General features: G+C 41.6%; 1 protein-coding gene across 1 annotated transcript; it reads left to right on the plus strand.

The window, feature by feature from the left end:
- The first annotated feature begins 624 nt into the window (after positions 1-624).
- Positions 625-21,471, plus strand: tbc1d13 (TBC1 domain family, member 13). The gene is made up of 12 exons (XM_037265864.1): positions 625-777; positions 9,024-9,097; positions 11,712-11,752; positions 12,298-12,359; positions 13,053-13,152; positions 13,807-13,889; positions 13,997-14,156; positions 16,014-16,224; positions 16,351-16,514; positions 16,840-17,000; positions 17,085-17,142; positions 21,066-21,471. Exons 1-12 carry the CDS (start codon positions 755-757, stop codon positions 21,129-21,131), a joined length of 1,203 nt encoding a protein of 400 aa, XP_037121759.1. The 5' UTR covers positions 625-754; the 3' UTR covers positions 21,132-21,471.
- The last annotated feature ends 644 nt before the right edge of the window (positions 21,472-22,115 follow it).

Consider the following 22,115-nt stretch of genomic DNA (forward strand, 5'->3'; position numbering starts at 1 on the left):
GGAATTGTCCCGTGCTATGAATGAAATACGTAAATGATGTCCACCACTCACACTCACATCCATTCAGAAATTTTTGTCACATGCAAACAGGGAACGTTTTGTCACCAAATTATCAGGTTCGTCAAGGTTGAGGCTGCTCCATGTGCTGTATGCCCAGATGAACGCAACACAAGAGATCCCTATTTAAAAAGTGTCATTGGTTTTGTTTTATTGAGTTTGTGACGTAGTGCATGATGATGATAATACAGTATTCATAAATGTGTGTGTGTGGGGGGGTGCGTTGTAGTCCGTGATCGCCCGTATGCCTTGCCACATACTCCTGACATACATACAACATGAGGGACAAAATGGAGACTTTAATACTTTGGTCTGTTTTAAAAGTTTGAAATGCAAAGGAGTGAAGATAAACGTGTGGTCCTTATTATGTTATAAGCAAATATATCATCTAATCACACCAAGAACCACTAAAAACCGCCACTGTATGTAACTCAACTGTCCAGTACGAATGGAAGAAGAGATTTCAATGGGAATGATATACGAGAACAATTGAGTGGCAAGCTTCATCACGGAATGACTTAAACTCGTAAGTCACGATACCGCACATCTCCTCCTCTGCATAGTCATGCGCGAACACGAAGACCACGGTGCGTGGACAGTGCACTGGTGTTGTGAAGACGGAAGTGACAGGACGACTTCCCTCAGGCAAACACATTTTTGGAAATAGCTGCATGAAAAGATCGACGCTTGCCCAGATATGTCAGTTGCATACAAAAACAGGTACGTTCTGCGTGAGAAGATGGACGGGAAAATACCTCAAACATGCAATAAATAATTGTTGCTTTATTTACTAGAGTGACAAATGCATCCCGACCACACGATTGCATTTCGGGTTAACAAAGCAATAAACTTTTATTCAAGAGCTACCGTAGATTGTATCACTTTGATTTCATTTTTGCTCAGTTTGACATGTGACTGATGTCGTCAGGAAATCGTAGCGTTGCCCCCAAAACATATTCAGGTGTCTGTTTGACAAGCTAGCGATGTTAGCTCTCCGTTAGCATGTCAGCTGATAACCAACACGAGCCTCTAACTGCTAGTTTTGCTATCTCCCCGACTGTATATTTGAAAGTGTGTTAGAATGTAAATTCCAAAAGTCAGACTATCTTTAGGTGAATTAATGGACTGTGGTTCATTTTGTATTCAACCCCGTTTTCGTCAAATATACCCATTTCAGCAATATTTTGCCTCCGAATGGTGCTTATTTGACAGGAGTACGTGATAGATTCTGAAACGGATCTAAATAACGCTTGATATTCTCATGAAAGTAATGATTGTCAAATAGTATTTATTTTTTATTTATTTCGGCAAGTACAACACACTTATTACAACGTAATTTCTCGTTTTTTTTACATGACTTGTCGAAAAGGGAAGCGGGTTGATACTATTCTGCTTATCTCGTCCTGTCCCGATTACAACCAAGGATTTCACTGCCAGACACACAATCTACGACAGTCCTACCTATAATAGTACCATAACAATTGATATCAATTTATTTTGAATACAGCAATGCCAAGTTGATGCAACATGGTTGACATCCCAGTCAAAAACCGTCATACCGAATATTGGCCTGAATATAAGACGACCCTGATTATAAGACGACCCCGTCTTTTTCAAGACTCAAGTTTGAAAAAAAGACTTTTTGAACACCAAATTTAATGTTTATACAGAAAATAATTACAGTACATCTGAAACAAATGATGATGATGATTATTATTATTATTTTGCCTCATTCAGATCATGCAAAAACTGTCTATCGCATCTTAATATCTGAACATCTAAATATGTAACCTAAAGTGCAATCACATTAGTAAATGAATGGCTTCTGGTTTTTGAAAATGTAAATAAACCTACTGTTTCTGTTGGGGAGCCTGACGACTGTATAGGGGGTTGGCTCGGATGGTTATGCTCTTTTCGCCCTCGGGTGTCGGTCAGAACACAGGAGGGAAGACGTGGTTCAGTTTTGATTGCTTTACTGAATTATTGGCAAAAAAGTTAACAGGCACTGGCTCATAGGTGCAAACTGGCAAAAGGGTATAGGCACATATTTGGTCGTAAGGATGTGAGAGCAGGTGTGTGTAGTGTACATGGGTGAGTGTTTGGGTGTGTGAATGTGATTCTTGTGTGAAGGGTGTGAAGCGTGTGTGTGGTTTGTGGTGTGTGTGTGTGTGTGGTTCTGCAACAGACAGAAATCCATCCATCCATCTTCTTCCGCTTATCTGGGGTCGGGTCGCGGGGGCAGCAACTTTAGGAGGGACTCCCAGACTTCCCTCTCCCCAGCCACTTCATCCAGCTCATCCCGGGGGATCCCAAGGTGTTCCCAGGCCAGCTGAGAGACATAGTCTCTCCAGCGCGTCCTGGGTCGTCCCCGGCATCTCCTACCGGTGGGACATGCCCGGAACACCTCCCCAGGGAGGTGTCCAGGAGGCATCCTGATGAGATGCCCGAGCCACCTCATCTGGCTCCTCTCAACGTGGAGGAGCAGCGGCTCTACTCCGAGTCTCTCCCGGATGACCGAGCTTCTCACCTTATCTCCAAGGGAGAGCCCGGACACCCTGCGGAGGAAACTCATTTCGGCCGCTTGTATCCTGGATCTCGTTCTTTCGGTCACGACCCATAGCTCGTGACCATAGGTGAGGGTAGGAGCATAGATCGACCGGTAAATCGAGAGTTTTGCCTTTTGGCTCAGCTCTCTCTTTACCACGACGGATCGGTACAGAGTCCGCATTACTGCCGACGCTGCACCGATCCGCCTGTCGATCTCGCGCTCCATCCTGCCCTCACTCGTGAACAAGACCCCAAGATACTTGAACTCCTCCACTTGGGGCAGGATCTCATCCCCGATCCGGAGAGGGCATTCCACCCTTTTCCGACCGAGGACCATCGACTCGGATTTGGAGGTGCTGACCCTCATCCCGACCGCTTCACAATCGACTGCGAACCGCTCCAGTGAGAGCTGGAGATTATGGCCTGAAGAAGCCAACAGCATCACGTCGTCTGCCAAAAGCAGAGACGCGACGCTGAGGTCCCCAAACCGGACCCTGCGGCAAGAAATTCTGTCCATAAGAATTATGCACAGAATCGGTGACAAAGGGCAGCCTTGGCGGAATCCAACCCTCACTGGGAACGAATCCGACCTACTGCCGGAAATGCGGACTAAACTCTGGCATCGGTGATACAGGGACCGAACAGCCCTTATCAGTTGGCTCGGCACCCCGTACTCCGCACTCCTGATGCACCCTCCACAGAACCTCCCGAGGGACACGGTCGAACGCCTTCTCCAAGTCCACAAAACCCATGTGGACTGGTTGGGCGAACTCCCATGCACCCTCGAGGATCCTGCCGAGGGTGTAGAGCTGGTCCACTGTTCCACGGCCAGGACGAAAGCCACACTGCTCCTCCTGAATCCGAGGTTCGCCTTCCGACGGACCCTCCTCTCCAGCACCCCTGAATAGACCTTACCAGGGAGGCTGAGGAGTGTGATTCCCCTGTAATTGGAACACACCCTCCGGCCCCCCTTCTTAAAGTGGGGAACCACCACCCCAGTCTGCCAATCCAGAGGCACTGTCCCCGACGTCCGCGCAATGCTGTAGAGGCGTGTCAGCCGTGACAGCCCCACAACATCCAGAGCCTTTAAGAACTCCGGGCGGATCTCATCCACCCCCGGGGCCTTGCCACCGAGGAGTTTTTTAACTACCTCAGTGACTTCGACCCCAGAGATTGGAGAGTCCGCCTCAGAGTCTCCAGGCCCTGCTTCCACAATGGAAGGTGTGTCGGTGGAATTGAGGAGGTCTTCGAAGTATTCTCCCCACCGACTCACAACGTCCCAAGTCGAGGTCAGCAGCACGCCATCTCCACTGTAAACAGTGTTGACTGTGCACTGCTTCCCCCTCCTGAGACGCCGGATGGTGGACCAGAATTTCCTCGAAGCCGTCCGGAAGTCATTTTCCATGTCCTCGCCAAACTCCTCCCACGCCCGGGTTTTTGCCTCAGGAACCGCCGAAGCCGCGTTCCGCTTGGCCATCCGGTACCTGTCAGCTGCCTCCGGAGTCCCGCAGGCCAAAACGGCCCGATAGGACTCCTTCTTCAGCTTGACGGCATCCCTTACCGCCGGTGTCCACCAGTGGGTTCGGGGATTGCTGCCACGACAGGCACCAACGACCTTACGGCCACAGCTCCGGTCGGTTGCCTCAACAATGGAGGCGCGGAACATGGTCCACTCGGACTCAATGTCCCCCGCCTCCCCCGGGACGTGGGAAAAGCTCTGCTGGAGGTGGGAGTTGAAGCTCTTCCTGACAGGGGATTCTGCCAGATATTCCCAGCAGACCCTCACAGAGCGTTTGGGTCTGCCAGGTCGGACCGGCATCGTCCCCCACCATCGGAGCCAACCCACCACCAGGTGGTGATCAGTTGACAGCTCCGCCCCTTTCTTCACCCGAGTGTCCAAAACATGCGGCCGCAAATCCGATGACACGACTACAAAGTCGATCTTCGAACTACGGCCTAGGGTGTCCTGGTGCCAAGTGCACACATGGACACCCTTATGCTTGAACATGGTGTTCATTATAGAAAATCCGTGTCGAGCACAGAAGTCCAACAATAGAACACCGCTCGGGTTCAGATCGGGGGGGCCGTTCCTTCCAGGTCTCACTGTCATTGCCCACGTGAGCATTGAAGTCACCCAGTAGAACGATGGAGTCCCCAGAAGCAGCGCTCTCCAGCACTTCCTCCAGGGACCCCAAGAAGGGTGGGTACTCTGAGCTGCCGTTTGGTGCATAGACACAAACAACAGTCAGGACCCGTCCCCCCACCCGAAGGCAGAGGGAGGCTACCCTCTCGTTTACCGGGGTGAACCCCAATGTGCAGAGTCCAGCCCCTCTCGAGAGGGCTTGTACCAGAGCCCAAACTATGTGTGGAGGCAAGTCCGACTATGTCTAGTCGGAACTTTTCTGCCTCATACACCAGCTCGGGCTCCTTTCCAGCCAGAGAGGTGACATTCCATGTCCCTAGAGCCAGCCTCTGCAGCCGGGGATCGGATCGCCAAGGTCCCCGCCTTTGGCCGCCGCCCAGCTCATTTTGCACCCGACCCCTTTGGCCCCTCCCACAGGTGGTGAGCCCATGGGAAAGGGGACCCACGTTTTCTTTTCAGGCTATGCCCGGCCGGGCCCCATGGGCGAAGGCCCGGCCACCAGGCGCTCGCCTTCAAGCCCCACCTCCAGGCCTGGCTCCAGAGGGGGGCCCCGGTGACCCGCGTCCGGGCGAGGGAAAACTAGATCCAATTTTCTTAATCATCATAAGGTATATACGTATATATATGTATATATATATATATATATATATATATACGTGTATATATATATATATATCAGTGACGTGCGGTGAGATTCATGACTGGGGAGGCACTGACGTCATCAGACAACACAAACACAAGATTTTATATACGTACGTCAGCTTAACTACGGAAATTAGTTAATATAGCCACAATGTTTGAACACTTAAAACAGGGACATAAAGACAGAGAGCAGTTCTGTCTAACTGCATAGCCTGTCAACATAGGCAGCCGTGTGATTACGCAATCCTCAGAGGAGGCTAGACCGGAAGTTGGCTCCTCCGAGCGAATAGTCTTCGGTTTTAAAATAACTATAAAAATTCAGCGATTTTGGTTCAAAATGATAGAAAACTATTGAAATTAAAAGGAAAATGACTTTATAATCAAAACAATTGTTTTTTTTTTCCCCTTTTCATGATGGCAGGGGAGGCGCCTCCTCTGACCGCACGTCCCTGCTAAATAACCATAAATGAAATACTCTTGGCAACACACCAAACATAAGTCATTGAGACAACAAAATACATTTGCTGGCGACCGTTCGTTGCCGTGGCGCTGCGTAACAGCTACTCGTACAATGCGAGGAAAACTTAAAGGAGCACGCCGAAGCTATCAATCAAACAGCGCACACACGAAACAAACCGCGTTCAGAAACACGGCACAACAGTAGACAGTAGTGACAATGAAATGTATATACTCACTTTGTGTCAAAGACGCACACGATCACAGCAACACAATCAATACCAGCAACTTTTAACTTACTGCTGCGCACAAGCTCCAACAATCGCAATAAGCTGAGGTAATTCACGCGAGACTTAAGGCGCGGTGACGTAACTGTCCAACATTTTAACATCAACATAGGAATTTCTAACAGTTTCTCCATTTTCTGTTATCTCTTTTCTTATTTTCTTCTCTTTTCTTTCTTACCGCTATTTTTTATTTTTCTTCTTCGTGCTACTGCTATTTTTATTTTTATTCTTTGTAAAGGGTTCGCTTTGGCCTGGGGAGTTATGTTCAGCATTCGCTTTAAAGATATCTGGCGCCATCTAGCGTTGTGAATGGGTATAATGTCTAGATCCCGAATGTAAGCTGACCCCCACTTTTTCAGTCTTATTTCAATGCAAAAAAACACCGTCTTATATTCGGGTTCTAACGGTTTTTAACTTTTAAAACATTTTTTAACATTTTCAACTTTCTGCCGTAATGGAAACAATAGCTACAATAAATTGTTGCTATTAGTTAAGTACTGTGTTAAATACTTTTTTTCCCCCATTTGTTTCTAGGTTTGCCTAACACGTAATACTGTAGCATTACACCTGTGCAATTGTGCACATACATGGGGTTTATTCAGGACATTCAATGAGCACATGCTGTAAATAAACAAATTAACAAATTGAGAAAGAAACAAAAATAACAGCATACAGTGCAGGATACAATTAAAAAATCTGATTATCGAATCTCACAATGATTCGACTTGGTCAGTGGTTTAGATTTATGATGATAGAAAAGCAACACATTGATGATGTGATTTTATGATACGAAAACCATACACAACTGACAATACTGCACATGTAGATTGCCCAAAAAAAAGATTAAAATGAAGTACAACGGAATCCTGATTCAAAATAATAATAATGGAAGAAGAGGCCGTCTGTAGAAGCAGATTGTCTTATAAATTGAAATAAAGATTTTGTGTGGCCTAAAAACACCCTGTACTAATTACCCACATATATAACCCCAAGTACAGTGCGAAATTATTGTATTAAAAAAAATGCCTTTAACCGTTTGAAAAGTTCTAAAGTTTAACCACATTTATCTTGGTGATGCATGTGGGGGTGATGAAGGTTTGCAGCTGGTTCCTTTCAAGAGCCGCAAGGGTACCGCATTTCCTGTTTCACCTTTGCTCCTGTTGGATGCTATAGAAGAGTTTGACTCCCTAAAAAACAATTGTTAGCATGTACAAGAGACATGACACTGCCCAACTAAAAGATAGCAATAGTTATGAGGTAGCTACAACACACCCCTTTTGAGCCCCGGGCCTAGGGCAATGCTGAGCCTTTCTATTGCCTTTAATGGAAACATCGCCCCTACCAACATGGCCGCTATGTAGTCTGTGTACAGCAGGCATGTCCAAAGCCCGGCCCGCGGGCCAAATCCGGCCCCCAGTCAGATTTCATACGGCCCGCAGCTTCGGTCTTATTATTTATGGCCTGCCTGCACTGTCAAACTGAATAAAAAAAATCATGAAACTTGAAACTGTAATTCCTCCTATTACCAAAAGGTGGCAGCACCACCCCTCTCCTCTCATTTCTGCCATGGCGACTGCAAAGAAAACAAGGAAAGGTGACATTGAGGGCTGTCGCTTTCAAGAGAAATGGGAATTACAATACTTCTTCACTGAAAATTAAGGCAATTGTGTTTGTCTAATTTGTAAAGAGACGGTTGCCTTGTTTAAGGATTTCAACCTGAAGAGACACTATCAGACTAAACATGCTAACACATACGACAAGCTAACAGGGAGTGACCGCGCTGATAAAGTGAAGCAGCTCCAAGCTGAACTGGCATCACAACAGTGATTTTTCACGCAGGGCTGTGAGTCAAAAGTAAATATTACTTATTATTAAATATTACAAAGTGGCCATGTTAATACTGTTGATGTTATGAACCTGTAGACGTGACACAAACTATTACTTTCTGAAAGATATTGTAAATGACAAGAGCAAAATTCACTTGTTTTAATTTTTAATAATAACAGCCAACTTTGCATTACTTATAACTCCTGTTTAAAACGTTCATGAGGCAAAAATAATTTTAAACTCATGTAAATTTAAGGTATTTCATACAGTTTATTCAATGTTATCTGACTTCAGATATGAATGAAAGGCAGAATTTGTGTTTTTAGAGTTGTTCACATCTGCCTGAGTGGCTTATATTTGGTTATTTTGTCATTTAAAAATAAAGACAATTGGGACAATGAAATTTGTTTTTTAACAGTGTGTATTTGCATGAAATATTTGTAGTTAAAAATGTCCAAAATAACTATTACCTGGGCCCCTTCACTTTATCAAATCTGGCCCTCCTTGCAAAAAGTTTGGACACCCCTGGTGTACAGAAACACAACAGCAGCACATGGAAATACTTGGACCTCTTTCTGTCTATTGATAGCGCCACAGCACCAGTAACCCATCCATCCATTTTCTATACCGCTTGTCCCCACCATCAGTGGTTAATTCTAGAACGAACAAACTTTGACAAGTACTGTACAACGGGGCATTCTGAGAGGATTGGACATTATTTTCTGTTTGTTAAATCTTGAAACAGTTAAATCATAGTCCATTTCAGAACTTCCACAGGCACATGGTATTTTTCCTAACTATATCCTCCTGATGGACACAGCAATCATTAGTTAGGTAAAAATTACAATTTTGACTATAAGATTAACTGCATGAAAGAAGTTTTACAGAAAAAAATCCCTAGCACCTTTGTAAAACATGCATGACCCCTTGTAAGTTAACCCTGTAATATTTTGTAATACGGACAGAATACAACATGCTGGCATGTTGGCATTTCTGTTTGGATTACTTTAATTCAAGCTGTAATTCAGGTTCTGCTAAAAACATTTCTCCCTTCTTTGTCACAGAATACAGGATTTTAAAGTAACTTTGACGGAAGAAAACATAAACCTGAAAACACTAAGAGAGCTGTGCTTCAATGGTAAGTTTCCATCATCTTGCACAGGTGTCAAACTCGAGGCCCGGCCGGGCACGAGAATCCAGCCTGCTACATAGTTTTGTGCAGCTTGCCAAAGCAAATTAGGTGCATCAACTTCACGTTTCTTGCTAAAATACATCCATCCATCCATTTTCTATACCGCTTGTCCCCACGGGGGTCGCGGGCGTGCTGGAGCCTATCCCAGCAGTCATCAGGCAGTAGAATACAAAAACTGCGAATTGTTTTCACTTTTAAAAATTTTGAGATGTCTATTCAAATTACCGTATTTTCCGCACTATTAGGCGCACTTACAAACTTAAAATTTACTCAAAAAAACCACAGTGCGCCTTATAATGCAGAGCGCCTTATATATATGGATCAATTGATGAATTTGTTGATCCATACCTGTTGTACACAGCGCTCTGCCAAAATGTTTCAGTACGTTTCAGTACGACTAGTAAATTACAAGGTCGCATCGCTTCCCCGCATTACGGCAACCGTGGTCAGGGGGCGTCACTGAATAGCTGTTGTACCCGCGAGGCTATTTCATTTCAAAATAGGCTGTTAATGTTTTCGAGTACGTTTACGGATCAATATCCAACGGAATCATAAATAAGCAGCATCAATGTGTTAAATCAGTCTTTAGTCGGTTCGGATCACTTGTATGGGAGAGATTTTTAGAAACGTGATTGTTTACAGGGGGCTGCCACGTCACTTTGCTGAGACTCATGGGAGTTTACGGGTGGCTAATGCTATAATGATAGCTGCTATACGCACGAGGCTATTTCATTTCAAAATAGGCTGCTCCGTTAATGTTTCGAGTAAATTTACGGATCCATATGGAAGGGAAACATAGGTAAGCAGTACCAATGTGTTAGATCGAACTTGAGTCAGTTCCGATGACTTTTATGGGAGAAAGTTTGAGAAACGTGATTGTTTACAGGGGGCTGCCACGACACTTTGCTGAGGCTCATGGGAGTTTGCGGGTGGCTAATGCTATAATGATAGCTGCTATACGCACGAGGCTATTTCATTTCAAAATAGGCTACCCCGTTAATGTTTTGAGTAAATTTACGGATCGATATGGAAGGGAAAAATATGTAAGCAGTACCAATGTGTTAGATCGAACTTTAGTCAGTTCCGATCATTTTATAGGAGATAGTTTGAGAAACGCCATTGTTTACAGGGTGCTGCCACGACACTTTGCTGAGGCTCATGGGAGTTTGCTGGTGGCTAATGCTATAATGATAGCTGCTATACGCACGAGGCTATTTCATTTCAAAATAGGCTGCTCTGTTAATGTTTCGAGTACATTTACGGATCAATATGGAAGGGAAACATAAGTAAGCATTACCAATGTGTTAGATCGAACCTTAGTCAGTTCCGATCATTTTATAGGAGATAGTTTGAGAAACACAATTGCTTACAGAGGGCTCATTGGTTATTGGCTAGTGGATGCATACCGCAAGCCTAGTCAATCTCAGTTTGTTGCAGTATAGCTTCTATTTTATGCGCCTTTTAATCCGGTGCGCCCTCTATATGAAATAATTTCTAAAATAAAAACATTCTGCGAGGGTGTGCTTTATAATCCAGTGCGCCTTATGGTGCGAAAATTACGGTAATGTAATAATTAATCAAACATATTTCACAGGTCTCTTCTGATTTCAAAAGTAGTATATTATATGCACATAATACATTTGTTTGAGTTCACAGTTATAGAAAATGGATGGATATGTAATAGGGGTGTAACGATTCATCGATACACATCGATTAATCGATATAATGCTCTACGATTTGTTGGCATCGATGCTAAACGTAAACATCGATCTATATCGCCCGTTTTTGACCTCGGACATTAGACGCGACTTTATTTTGAAATCCAGTTCATTGTTGCTTGCTTCCTCTTTCCGGGAGCAGTGCGCGGCGTGTTGTGTTGTGAGCAGAGCAGGCACGTGAAAGGGGAGCCGACAACTACGCGGCTCCTGGGCTGGTGCTATGGCTAGTGTCCAAGAAGACATTTGGATTAGAACATATGGTCAAGGTGTAATGTTTACTACATTCATTATAAAGAACTTATTTTTGTTTTGTAATTAAATAGTTCAGTAATGCACTTTAAAGTTAATGGTATTAGAAAAAAAGAAAGAATATTCATTTTTCTTTACTTACTTATATGAGAAAAAATATAGGAATTTGATAAAGTTCAGTGTTAAAATAAGCACTTTGTATACTACAATACTCTTGTAATTTCCTAAATAAAGAGTTTGCAGTACCTTGTTGATTTTGCGTATGAATTGTTATAAATCAGGATATTGTTCTATATCGATCGTAGAGCACTATATCGTGATGTATCATGAATGAATCACAGCAGGCTTTAAGATATCGGCAAATATCGTATCGTGATTCTTTGTATCGATATGATATCGTATCGTGACAAAACCCGCGATTTACACCCCTAATATGTAATATGAGCAGATAATACATTTGCTTGGGTTAAGGGTTATAATAGCCCTTTGAAGGAAAACCTAACAACGATGTTGATGCACCCCTGCTGTATTGCATCGTATTGTTCTGCTAAGTTATTGTCGAACAGTGTTTGACCGTCCTTCATTCATCGTAGGAATTCCATTTGAAGGAGGCATTCGGGCACTTTGCTGGAAGGTAAGCATGATTTATGCGCTTTGCAGTAATTGTTTCTTCCTGCCATAATTTGCTTATTTAGTGTACTGTTATTACATATGTTATTACTAAAATGGGATAAACTGTGGGATAAGATAAAAAATGCTTTTTATGTTGACTTCCTATCTAATGCACATCTGCATTAAATATGTCTGAAGCTGTTAATATATACTGTACTGCATTTCATGTGAGCAACGGTGGAGGGAATCTCCTGTGACCTACATTTAAAGCCCACACCCCACTGAGCGGTGAACGTTGGGTTGTGTTTTTTCAGGGTTCATTCAAGATCACAAACGCTTGCCAACAGTTTAGAAGTTTGTTTTTTTCTTGTCCCAAGGAAAATTTTAACATGTTCAAAATCTGTCTGGGATGCGGGCTTAAGGGATCTGACCACCACTTGCTTTTGTTTTAGTGAATAATGGGAGTTTGTAAAACGCACGTTGCAAACGTTTTTTTCGTCAGGGTCCTAATAGATTTTCTTGTCACAAATAAATTTTGAACATGGCTTTCTACTCTACTCATTTTAGATCCTTCTTAATTACCTTCCTCTTGATCAAACACGATGGGACTCATTCCTCAAAAAGGAAAGGTAGGGTAAATATTCTGTTGGTTAAATGCCACATTGCTTATTATTGTATGGCATTGTGTTGTAGTGGGAAAAAAAAGAAGTGCCAGCGGTCTTGGATATGACATACTATTTATTACATTCCATACTGTCTGGGGAGGGGCATCATTGCCGATTCTAGAATTGTTGCCATGTCTGACTCCACTGGTTTTAAATGCTTTCAGCTAAAATATGACTCTTTTGGGAATATTAGAAAAAAAACAGATTCCAATAAATATTCATTAATACTCATGTTTTATTAATCATGGTCAGTGATGCCAGAGGTTTACATTTGCTATTTGTCATGAAAAAAAACCATATTAGTATCCAAAAGCTGATGGTTTACTTTTTTATTTTAAACATTAGTTGTTGTTTAGTTTTGTATAGATAATAATAATAATACCGCACCACTGAAAAAGATAGACTTGTGCCATAAACATTTTCATTTGGCCTCAAGCAGAAAACAGAATTTACTTGTTTTGAGTTGGTATGAAGGACTTGATAAGCTTCTTCTACTTCCTACCCCTTTTAAACATGGATTGTATTTTGTCTGATGACACGTCGATTGACCTACTGTTTTACTAATACCGTCCACATCAAATATCTGTGATTTATTCTTTTTTTTTATCCCTGTCTTCTTTAAACTTCTTCAATTAATCAATCAATCATTTGCTACAGGGAAGTTTATTCGCAGTTTCTGAAAGAAATGATTATCCAACCCGGCATTGCTAAAGCCAACCTGGGTCTCTCTCGAGAAGATGTTACAATGGAAGACCATGTAAGTCTTTTTTTTTTTTTCTCTACAGACTGTTGCTTGAATCAATTGACACCAACACATACACACAGACCAAATTGTTGATACCCTTCCATAAAAGAAAGTGAAAACAGCCATCATTGTCACTGAAATAACTTGAAATTTATATGACTAATTTACTCTAAAACCCCTGAAAAGTGAAGAGAAGAAATTTGACATACCACAGGGAATAGTGTTGGTAGCCTGATAATTGCGAATGGATAAATAAATTGGCAAGGGTATTGAAATAGGGCTAAAAAAATGAAAAACTGAGTTTCCCTCAGCTCTCGGACACTGGGCGTGTCCACTGAATACTCTGTAAACACCTTTCTTGACTGTTACTCATCTGGCATTATGTGCTTAAGTGTCTTGTCATGTCAGTAGTATAATCCACAATTTGAACAACATGCACCATTTCAATAAACAGTGGCTGGATAAATGTTTATCTTTATGGTTGAAGCCTGTGTCACAAAAGGTCAGAAGGTTTAAGGGGGCCAATACTTTCGCAAGGCACTGTCTGTTCAGATCTAAGTTGTCCATTTTACTGAAGCTACATAAGACCGAAAGCAACTGGTTTGTTGCACTAGCTAATGGTTAAGTCTCTAGTGATTATAATAAAATAAATATTTGTGTTTTCAGCCTCTAAATCCAAATCCAGAGAGCAGGTGGAACACATACTTCAAAGATAATGAAATCCTACTTCAAATTGATAAGGATGTAAGGTATGGACTTAACTCAATACGGGAATATATTTCTTTCTGAATCCGCTTTTGTCTTCTTCAGTACATCAGAATTAAATTACTGAATATTTGGTGCTTACATTTTACAGGAGGTTGTATCCAGACATGGCCTTCTTTCAGCGTCCTACGGACTACCCTTGCCAACTTATCCTGGACCCTCAAAATGATTATGAGACATTGCGTCGGCGAGTGGAACAAACTACGCTGAAAGCACAAACTGTAAATCGCAACCGCAGTGGAGTAACCAATGTATGTTTGTATGTTTTTTCTTTCACAAATGTTATTTGGGAAAACACCTGTTTGATTAGTTATGTTCAATTTGTAAAGGTGAAGAGAAAAGGAATATTCATTGACCACGACGTAAAGCTGGAGCAGCCGCTGTGTGGATAGAGGAAATCTTTTTAAGGCTCATTTGTCACTCATTTGTGTTGAAAGCAATTGTCATTGCCTATATTAGTATTGCATAATAGGGAATGAACAGAGTAGTTGATGCATTAACTTTGCCATTCCACATTTCCAGTTAGTGCTTGAAGTCGATTACCGTAATTTTCGGACTATAAGTCGCGTTTTATTTCATAGTTTGGGGGGGGGGGGGCGATTTATAATAAGGAGCGACTTATGTTTTTTTTCTCAAACATTTTCCCCCCAAAAAAAAAGTGAAACCACGATAAACGAACCGCAATGTAGCAAGGGATTACTGTAATTTGAATTTCAAGTGACGTCAGCAGCGCGCCGTGGCGCGGCGGTTGTTTACATAAAGGACAAAGATTGATCACGGGATGACGAAGATGACAAAGGGCCCCACGTACTACCGGCATCATTAGCGGCTTTGTTTCTAAGTGACACGGCGGACGAAGAGTTTGAAGGATTTAAGGATTTGGAGTGACACAGAAGGTTTGAAAAACTATTATGGCTTTTACCCACGCCCGGTCCTACTCTACGGAGCTCTCTTTCACCTCCGTGGATTGAAGTCGGGGGCCGGCGCTCGGCCGGGTGGCTGTCCAGGGACGGTGGATGGGGCTCGGACATGGCTTTTACACACGCCCGGTCCTACTCTACGGAGCTCTCTTTCACCTCCGTGGATGGAAGTCGAGGGCCGGCGCTCGGCCGGGTGGCTGTCCGGGGACGGTGGATGGGGCTCTGTCATGGCTTTTACGCACGCCCGGCCCTATTCTATGGATCTCTCTTCCACCTCCGTGGCTGGAAGTCCACGCCGCCACACGCCTGGAAGTTTGTTTTGTTAAATAAAGAGCCGTTTACCAAACCCACGTCTTTCCTTGTACTTTGTTAAGGCTACAATATAGTTATATACTAGATCTGTGGAATAACGACGAGGCTGACGTCAGGGCTCACGCGCGCCGTTGTTGACAAAGGACGAGGAATTTGATCGATGGATTTAATGATTTAGAGTGCACAGATGGTTTGATAATATTATTGCTTATATAATAGTTATTTGATATCTAATTTATATATCGTTATATGGGCCTGTGGAATATTTTGAAGTGCAAGCGCCGTCAGCGGCGCGCACCCATTGTTGACAAAGGACGATCGATGGATTTAATGAATTGGAGTGACACAGATGGTTTTATAAACGTGTTATTTATGTAATAGTTTTTTTTAAATAACTCTGAATGTGACGTCAGGGCCGTTCTCAGCTCTTCGTTTGTGTTTATGTCACGTTAGCATACCTATCGTTTAGCCTGTTGTTGCTCGTTCATGACTGTTCTTGGTGTTGGATTTTGTCGAATAAATTGCCCCCCAAAATGCGACTTATACTCCGGAGCGACTTATATATGTTTTTTTTCACTTTTTTGGGCATTTTATGGCTGGTGCGACTTATACTCCGGTGCGACTTATAGTCCGGAAATTACGGTAGTGAAGCCGCGATAAACGAAACGCGAAGTAGCGAAGGAAACACTGTAGTCTTAAACATTTTGCTAAAATTGGGAATTTTAAAAAATATTGTTTTAATTATGAAATTCCGCCGTTTGCTGTGTGTAAGCACCTTCAGACTGGTTTCTATTTTTATTCCCTGAATGTGCTGCGTAAATATGATAATTGCACATTACTACATCACTATTGAAGAAATTGTATCTATCCTCCCAGGTCAGCTCCCCTGGAAAGTCTTTGAATTTGTACCCATCTAATGAATACGAGGTGTTGCCCAATGGGAGTGAAGCTCACTGGGAAGTGGTGGAGCGCATCCTCTTCATCTATGCCAAACTCAATCCTGGAATTGCTTACGTCCAGGGCATGAATGAAATTGTTGGTCCAATTTACTATACCTTTGCCACAGACCCCAACAGCCAATGGAAAGGTAGGTAGGCCCTGTTGTTTTAAAATGTTAATTGCAGTAACAGGAAGAACAAAGTGAACACTCATTACATTTGTATCTCAAAATAAAAGAAATAGTCACCTGGGTTTTTATTTTGTCTTTTTGCAGAGCACGCAGAAGCGGATACTTTCTTCTGTTTCACCAACCTAATGTCAGAGAACAGAGATAATTTCATCAAGAGCCTGGATGATTCCCAGTGTGGCATAACATACAAGATGGAGAGTGTGTATTCAATGCTCAAAGAAAAAGACCAGGAGCTCTATTTCAAGCTGGTATGGACACAATAAAAAAAATATCTAAGGACAGTCATGTATTCACCCAAAGAAATGTGTGGTTTTATTTAGCGTATTGAGAGACAGACCTATCTTAAGTCTACACACCCCTGTTCAAATGCCAGGTGTTTGAGGTGGAAAAATAGTGACAAAGATAAATGTAAAATAAAAAAGTGAAAGTGGTTTCACAAGTGCATAACGTATAATTTGTTTATTCAGAGTGAACCAATCGCATTCAAAGCCATCTGCCACTATTTAAAGTACCACAAATGCAGTTCATTTTGGCATTAATGGTGTGTTTTTCCTCCTTTTTCTTTGCACGTAGCTAGAGCAGAACATCAAGCCTCAGTACTTCACCTTCCGCTGGCTGACCCTGTTGTTATCGCAGGAGTTCCTCCTACCAGATGTCATCCGCATTTGGGACACTCTGTTTTCTGACCAGGACCGCTTCTACTTCCTCATCCTGGTCTGCTGTGCCATGCTCATGTGAGATGCTCAGCCCCATGATAAAATGAATACTTAAGCAATGTCATCTTCCTTATCGTTTCTCTTGACCTAACACATTTACAGACTGATCCGGGATAACCTTCTGGCCGGAGACTTCACAGTGAATATGAGATTACTACAGGTAGGTGTCTTTTTTTGTAAACGCTACAGAGGTCTTTCTTCAGTATATTTAGTTGGTTGGCTGGTTTTCTTTTCTTACCCATTCTTAAAATCAACGCAAACTCAAATGCATCCCAACAAACCATGTGAGAAGGCTAATTTCTTATTGGATTTAGGAACATGAACAGAAAGGTTTGTGGTTTAAACTCACCTTAAAGCAAATATTTTAATTTGTTGACAGGCTTTATTGCTTTTTTTGTTCTTTTTTTCTTATTTATTTTGCCTCTGTGCTGGGTTGTAACAATACTGATTTGAATTGGAAAATTGTTTTTTATTTTAAAGAAGCGTCCATCAAATCAAACTGAATCAAATCATTCCACTTTAAAATATATTGAGATCTGTACCAAATTGTCTTATTGGAAAAACATATCTAAGGGAGCTCCACATTTAAATTAGTAACACGTTCTTTCACATGTACATGTGCATAAAATGGCAACAAGAAACTCATTGCATCATACCATCTCAAACAGAGCCATACCATATAGAATCGAATCATTCCACTTTAAAATCGAGCCATTTCTGATTGTATGGCTCCTATGTATCAAGAAGCATATCGAATTGTCTTTTATTGGAGTGATGCATAACCCTACCTCTGTAGCATCATGCACATTTTGAAAATTAACACTACACATACAGGACTGTCTCAGAAAATTAGAATATTGTGATAAAGTTCTTTATTTTCTGTAATGCAATTAAAAAAACAAAAATGTCATACATTCTGGATTCATTGCAAATCAACAGAAATATTGCAAGCCTTTTATTATTTTAATAATGCTGATTATGGCATACAGCTTAAGAAAACTCAAATATCCTATCTCAAAATATTAGAATATTTCCTCAGACCAAGTAAAAAAAAACATCTCTAACAGCAAAACAAAATCAAACATTTGAAAAACACCTGCAAGGGTTTCCTGAGCCTTGAAAAACACTCAGCTTGGTTCAGTAAACTAAATCACAAGTATGGGGAAGACTGCTGATCCGACTGTTGTCCAGAGGACCATCATTGACACCCTCCATCAGGAGGGTAAGACACAAAAAGAAATTTCTCAAAGAGCAAGCTGTTCACAGACTGCAGTTTCAAAGCACATCCACAGTCTGTTGGAAGGGGGAAATGTGGCAGGTAACGCTGCATAACCAAGAGAGATGACCGCAGCCTTAACAGCATTGTGAAGAAGAATCGCTTCCAGAATTTGGGGGCGCTTCAAAGACAGTGGACTGAAGCTGGAGTCCAGGTATCAAAAGCCACTGTTCACAGACGTGTCCGGAAAATGGGCTACAATAGCCGTATTCCCATGGTCAAGCCACTTCTGAACTCAAGACAACGGAAGAAACGTCTGACTTTGGCTATGGAAAAGAAGCACTGGACAGTTGCAGAGTGGTCCAAAGTCCTCTTTTCAGACAAAAGCAAGTTTTGTATTTCATTTGGACGTCAAGGCGCCAGAGTCTGGAGAAAGGCTGGAGAGGAGCAAAATCCAAGTTGCTTGAATTTTTGTTTTTTTAATTGCATTACAGAAAATAAAGAACTTTATCACAACATTCTAATTTTCTGAGACAGTCCTGTACATAAGAGAAGGGTGGGGGGGGGGGGCCAAAACAGCCCTACTTATGATTAAATATTAGTATATTGCACATAAAATAAAAAAAAGTTTTTAAAAAAATACATAAAAGTTAAACAAATGGGTCTTGGAAATTAAATCTAAGTGTACTGTACGAGAATTTCAGTACAACTAAACAGTGCTTTGACAGAGATTCTTTTGTGTAACACTGGAGAGAGCTTGTGTACCTCCCAGTACAAATAAACTTTGAGAAAATCACCAGTAAATGGTGTACTGACCATGGCATTACTGTCCTCGATTGGCCTGCCAATTCCCCTGACCTGAACCCCATAGAGAATTTGTGGGGTATTGTGAGGAAGCACCTGAAAGACACCAGACCCAACAATGCAAATGAGCTAAAGGCCGCTACTGAAGCATCCTGAGCATCCATAACACCTCAGCAATGCCACAGGCTAATTGCCTCCATGCCACGCCGCAGTGGTTGCAGTAATCCGTGCAAAAGGATTCCCAACCAAGTACTGAGTGCATTAATGGACATTTTCAAATGTTTGATTTTGTTTTGCTGTTAGAAATGTTTTTTTTTACTTGGTCTGAGGAAATATTCTAATATTTTGACATAGGATATTTTGAGTTTTCTTAAACTGTATGCCATAATCAGCAATATTAAAATAATAAAAGGCTTGCAATATTTCAGTTGATTTGCAATGAATCCAGAATGTATGACATTTTTGTTTTTTTATTTGCATTATAGAAAATAAAGAACTTTATCACAATATTCTAATTTTCTGAGACAGTCCTGTACATAAGAGAAGGGGGGAAGGCAAAACAGCCCTACTTATGATTAAATATTAGTATATTGCACATAAAATAAAATAAAGTTTTTAAAAAAATACATAAAAGTTAAGAAACAAATGGGTCTTGGAAATTAAATCTAAGTGTACTGTACTAGAATTTCAGTACAACTAAACAGTGCTTGGACAGAGATTCTTTTGCGTAACACTGGAGAGCTTGTGTACCTCCAGTACAAATTAACTTTGAGAATCACTTCTTTGAAGAGACGAAGGTTAAAAAAATCCACCTGGAATTGACAATGTACTAGACTCGTGACATCATCTCTTGGAGCCATGTGCTGGTTTTGTCTTAAGCAGGACTATTTTGTGCTGATGCCGTTTAAAATAACTCTATATCGAGCGTTTAGCAAGAACTCAGAGCACGTACCAAAGTATGGAACATCTGATCCAACTGCGAGTGTCATTACAATAAAAATCAAGAAATATCACTTGCATGTTGCAATGTTATTGTCGCTTGTTGCCAATGGGGCCAATTGTGTAGACTTCTTGTGAGGTCAGGTTTGTCTTCACGCTTTAGGGTCATACACCCCTTTTTGTGGCGCTACCCCTAAATCCTAAGGAGAATTGGCAAACGTTGTAGACCTCATGATCGTGCATTTCTAGGGGGAAGGGACAACGTAAAGGGTGGCCCAATGCCACCCTTGATGAAAGAGGTAGTATTGGGATTGAGCCTAGGTCTCATATCCTGTGAATAGCAGGAGTCCATACTAGTAGCGACTCTGCACGACCGAAATCCTGACAAAACAGTTTTGAGAAATTGTACCTGACACTTACTCCACTGACGTTTTCCAAAAGAAAAGCTTCAGTGCAGTGTGCATGGGGCATACATAGGGCATCAAAGCACTTACCGTATTTTCCGGAGTATAAGTCGCACCAGCAATAAAATGCATAATAAAGAAGAAAAAGACATATATAAGTCGCAGCGGAGTATGAGTCGCATTTGTGGGGGAAATTTATTTGATAAAATCCAACACCAAGAACAGACATGTCATCTTGAAAGGCAATTTCAAATAAAAATAGAATAGGCAACAACAGGCTGTACGGTATGCTAACGTTACATGACACAACGAACTGAGAACGTGACTGGTATGTTAACATAACATATTAAGAGTTTTCCAGACAACTATGTACAGCATAAATAACGTGCTAACAAGTTTATCGAACCGTTCATGTACTCCAAATCATTAAATCAACGAAATCTTCATCCTCTGTGTCACCTAGAAACAACTCCGTTAAACCCCGGAAGTAGAAGATGCAGCGCTTCCTCTTCTACGTGGCTTACGTCACACTCATCATCAGTTCCAGTTCCAATTATTCCCCAGGCCTAGAGCGCCCTCATGCGGTTTAGTGTGAAAATAACATGTGAAATGACATAACGGCAAAACTCTGAAAGACGCTGCGACTTATAGTCCGGAAAATACAGTAATTAAATTCATTGTATACTATTTTTTCATTTCATGATTTTATTTTGTACTCAGGATTACCCTATCTCAGATGTCCATACCATTCTGACTAAGGCCAAAGAGCTCCAAGACAACTCGTAACCTGTTCACCCTTCCAGTGGCTGCTTCCTGTCAGATTAAGTCAGTGGAAGCCAAAACAACAACAAAACATTTTCAGTTATACTTAAAGGACCTCAACGCATATGTTGTGTGGAAGAAAAAAACTGCATATTGCCTTTTAACTGGATGACTGCTCTTGTGGTCAGAGGTGACTGCTAAGAAAACAACAAAGCAACCATCATTGTGGTGAGGAGGAAATGCATCTCAGTGCATGATGGGGAACAGGTCCCTGTGGTCATCCTCCATTCTCAGCCATCTCTCCCATGGAGACTTGTTACCCTGACCAAGTTAGCATCTGGAGCAGTGGGAGGCATATGACATCGGTCCAACTAACTAACCAACCATCATTCTGAAAACATTCTGGAGAGCTTCAACAATGTTGTCAGCATTTTAACGAAACACTGCTGTTAAGGGCCGGTAAACCCTAACAACTGCAATAGTATTTGTTAGCGTATTAAATTTGTTTTGTTTTTTTCTCGATGTTTTTGGTTCTTGTGTGTTTTAAAAACGTGATGAATCCTGTAATTTTCTGATCTTTCACAGTGACAGTGTTAGAAAGGTAATTATGATGAAAAGATAACGTGTTTTGGAAAATAATTAGTACGACACTTCAGCATTGTGCCTTTAGCCCTGTTAATAAATGTATTTTGTTCTATATCACACCAACATATATTGAATTTTATTGAAAGGATTGCAAAACAAACAAAACATCTCGAGACAATTTACACTACCAATTATGTTCTGTTCTAAGTGCAGTAAATCTGCCAACTTTTTTTTATATATTATACTTTTAAAAATACTTGATAAACCCAGGTTTATGTTGCAAGCTACCTTGGGAAAATTTGTTGTCATCCATTTTATTTTTCTTTGCAGATTATGTGCCCTTCATGCAATCATTCAAAACTCACTTTTTCAACATTGTAAGGTTATTAACTGATCAACCCATTTTCGATTCGAAATTTTAAA

This window comes from Syngnathus acus, chromosome 12 (assembly GCF_901709675.1).
Source record: "Syngnathus acus chromosome 12, fSynAcu1.2, whole genome shotgun sequence".
Classification (NCBI taxonomy): Eukaryota; Metazoa; Chordata; class Actinopteri; order Syngnathiformes; family Syngnathidae; genus Syngnathus; species Syngnathus acus.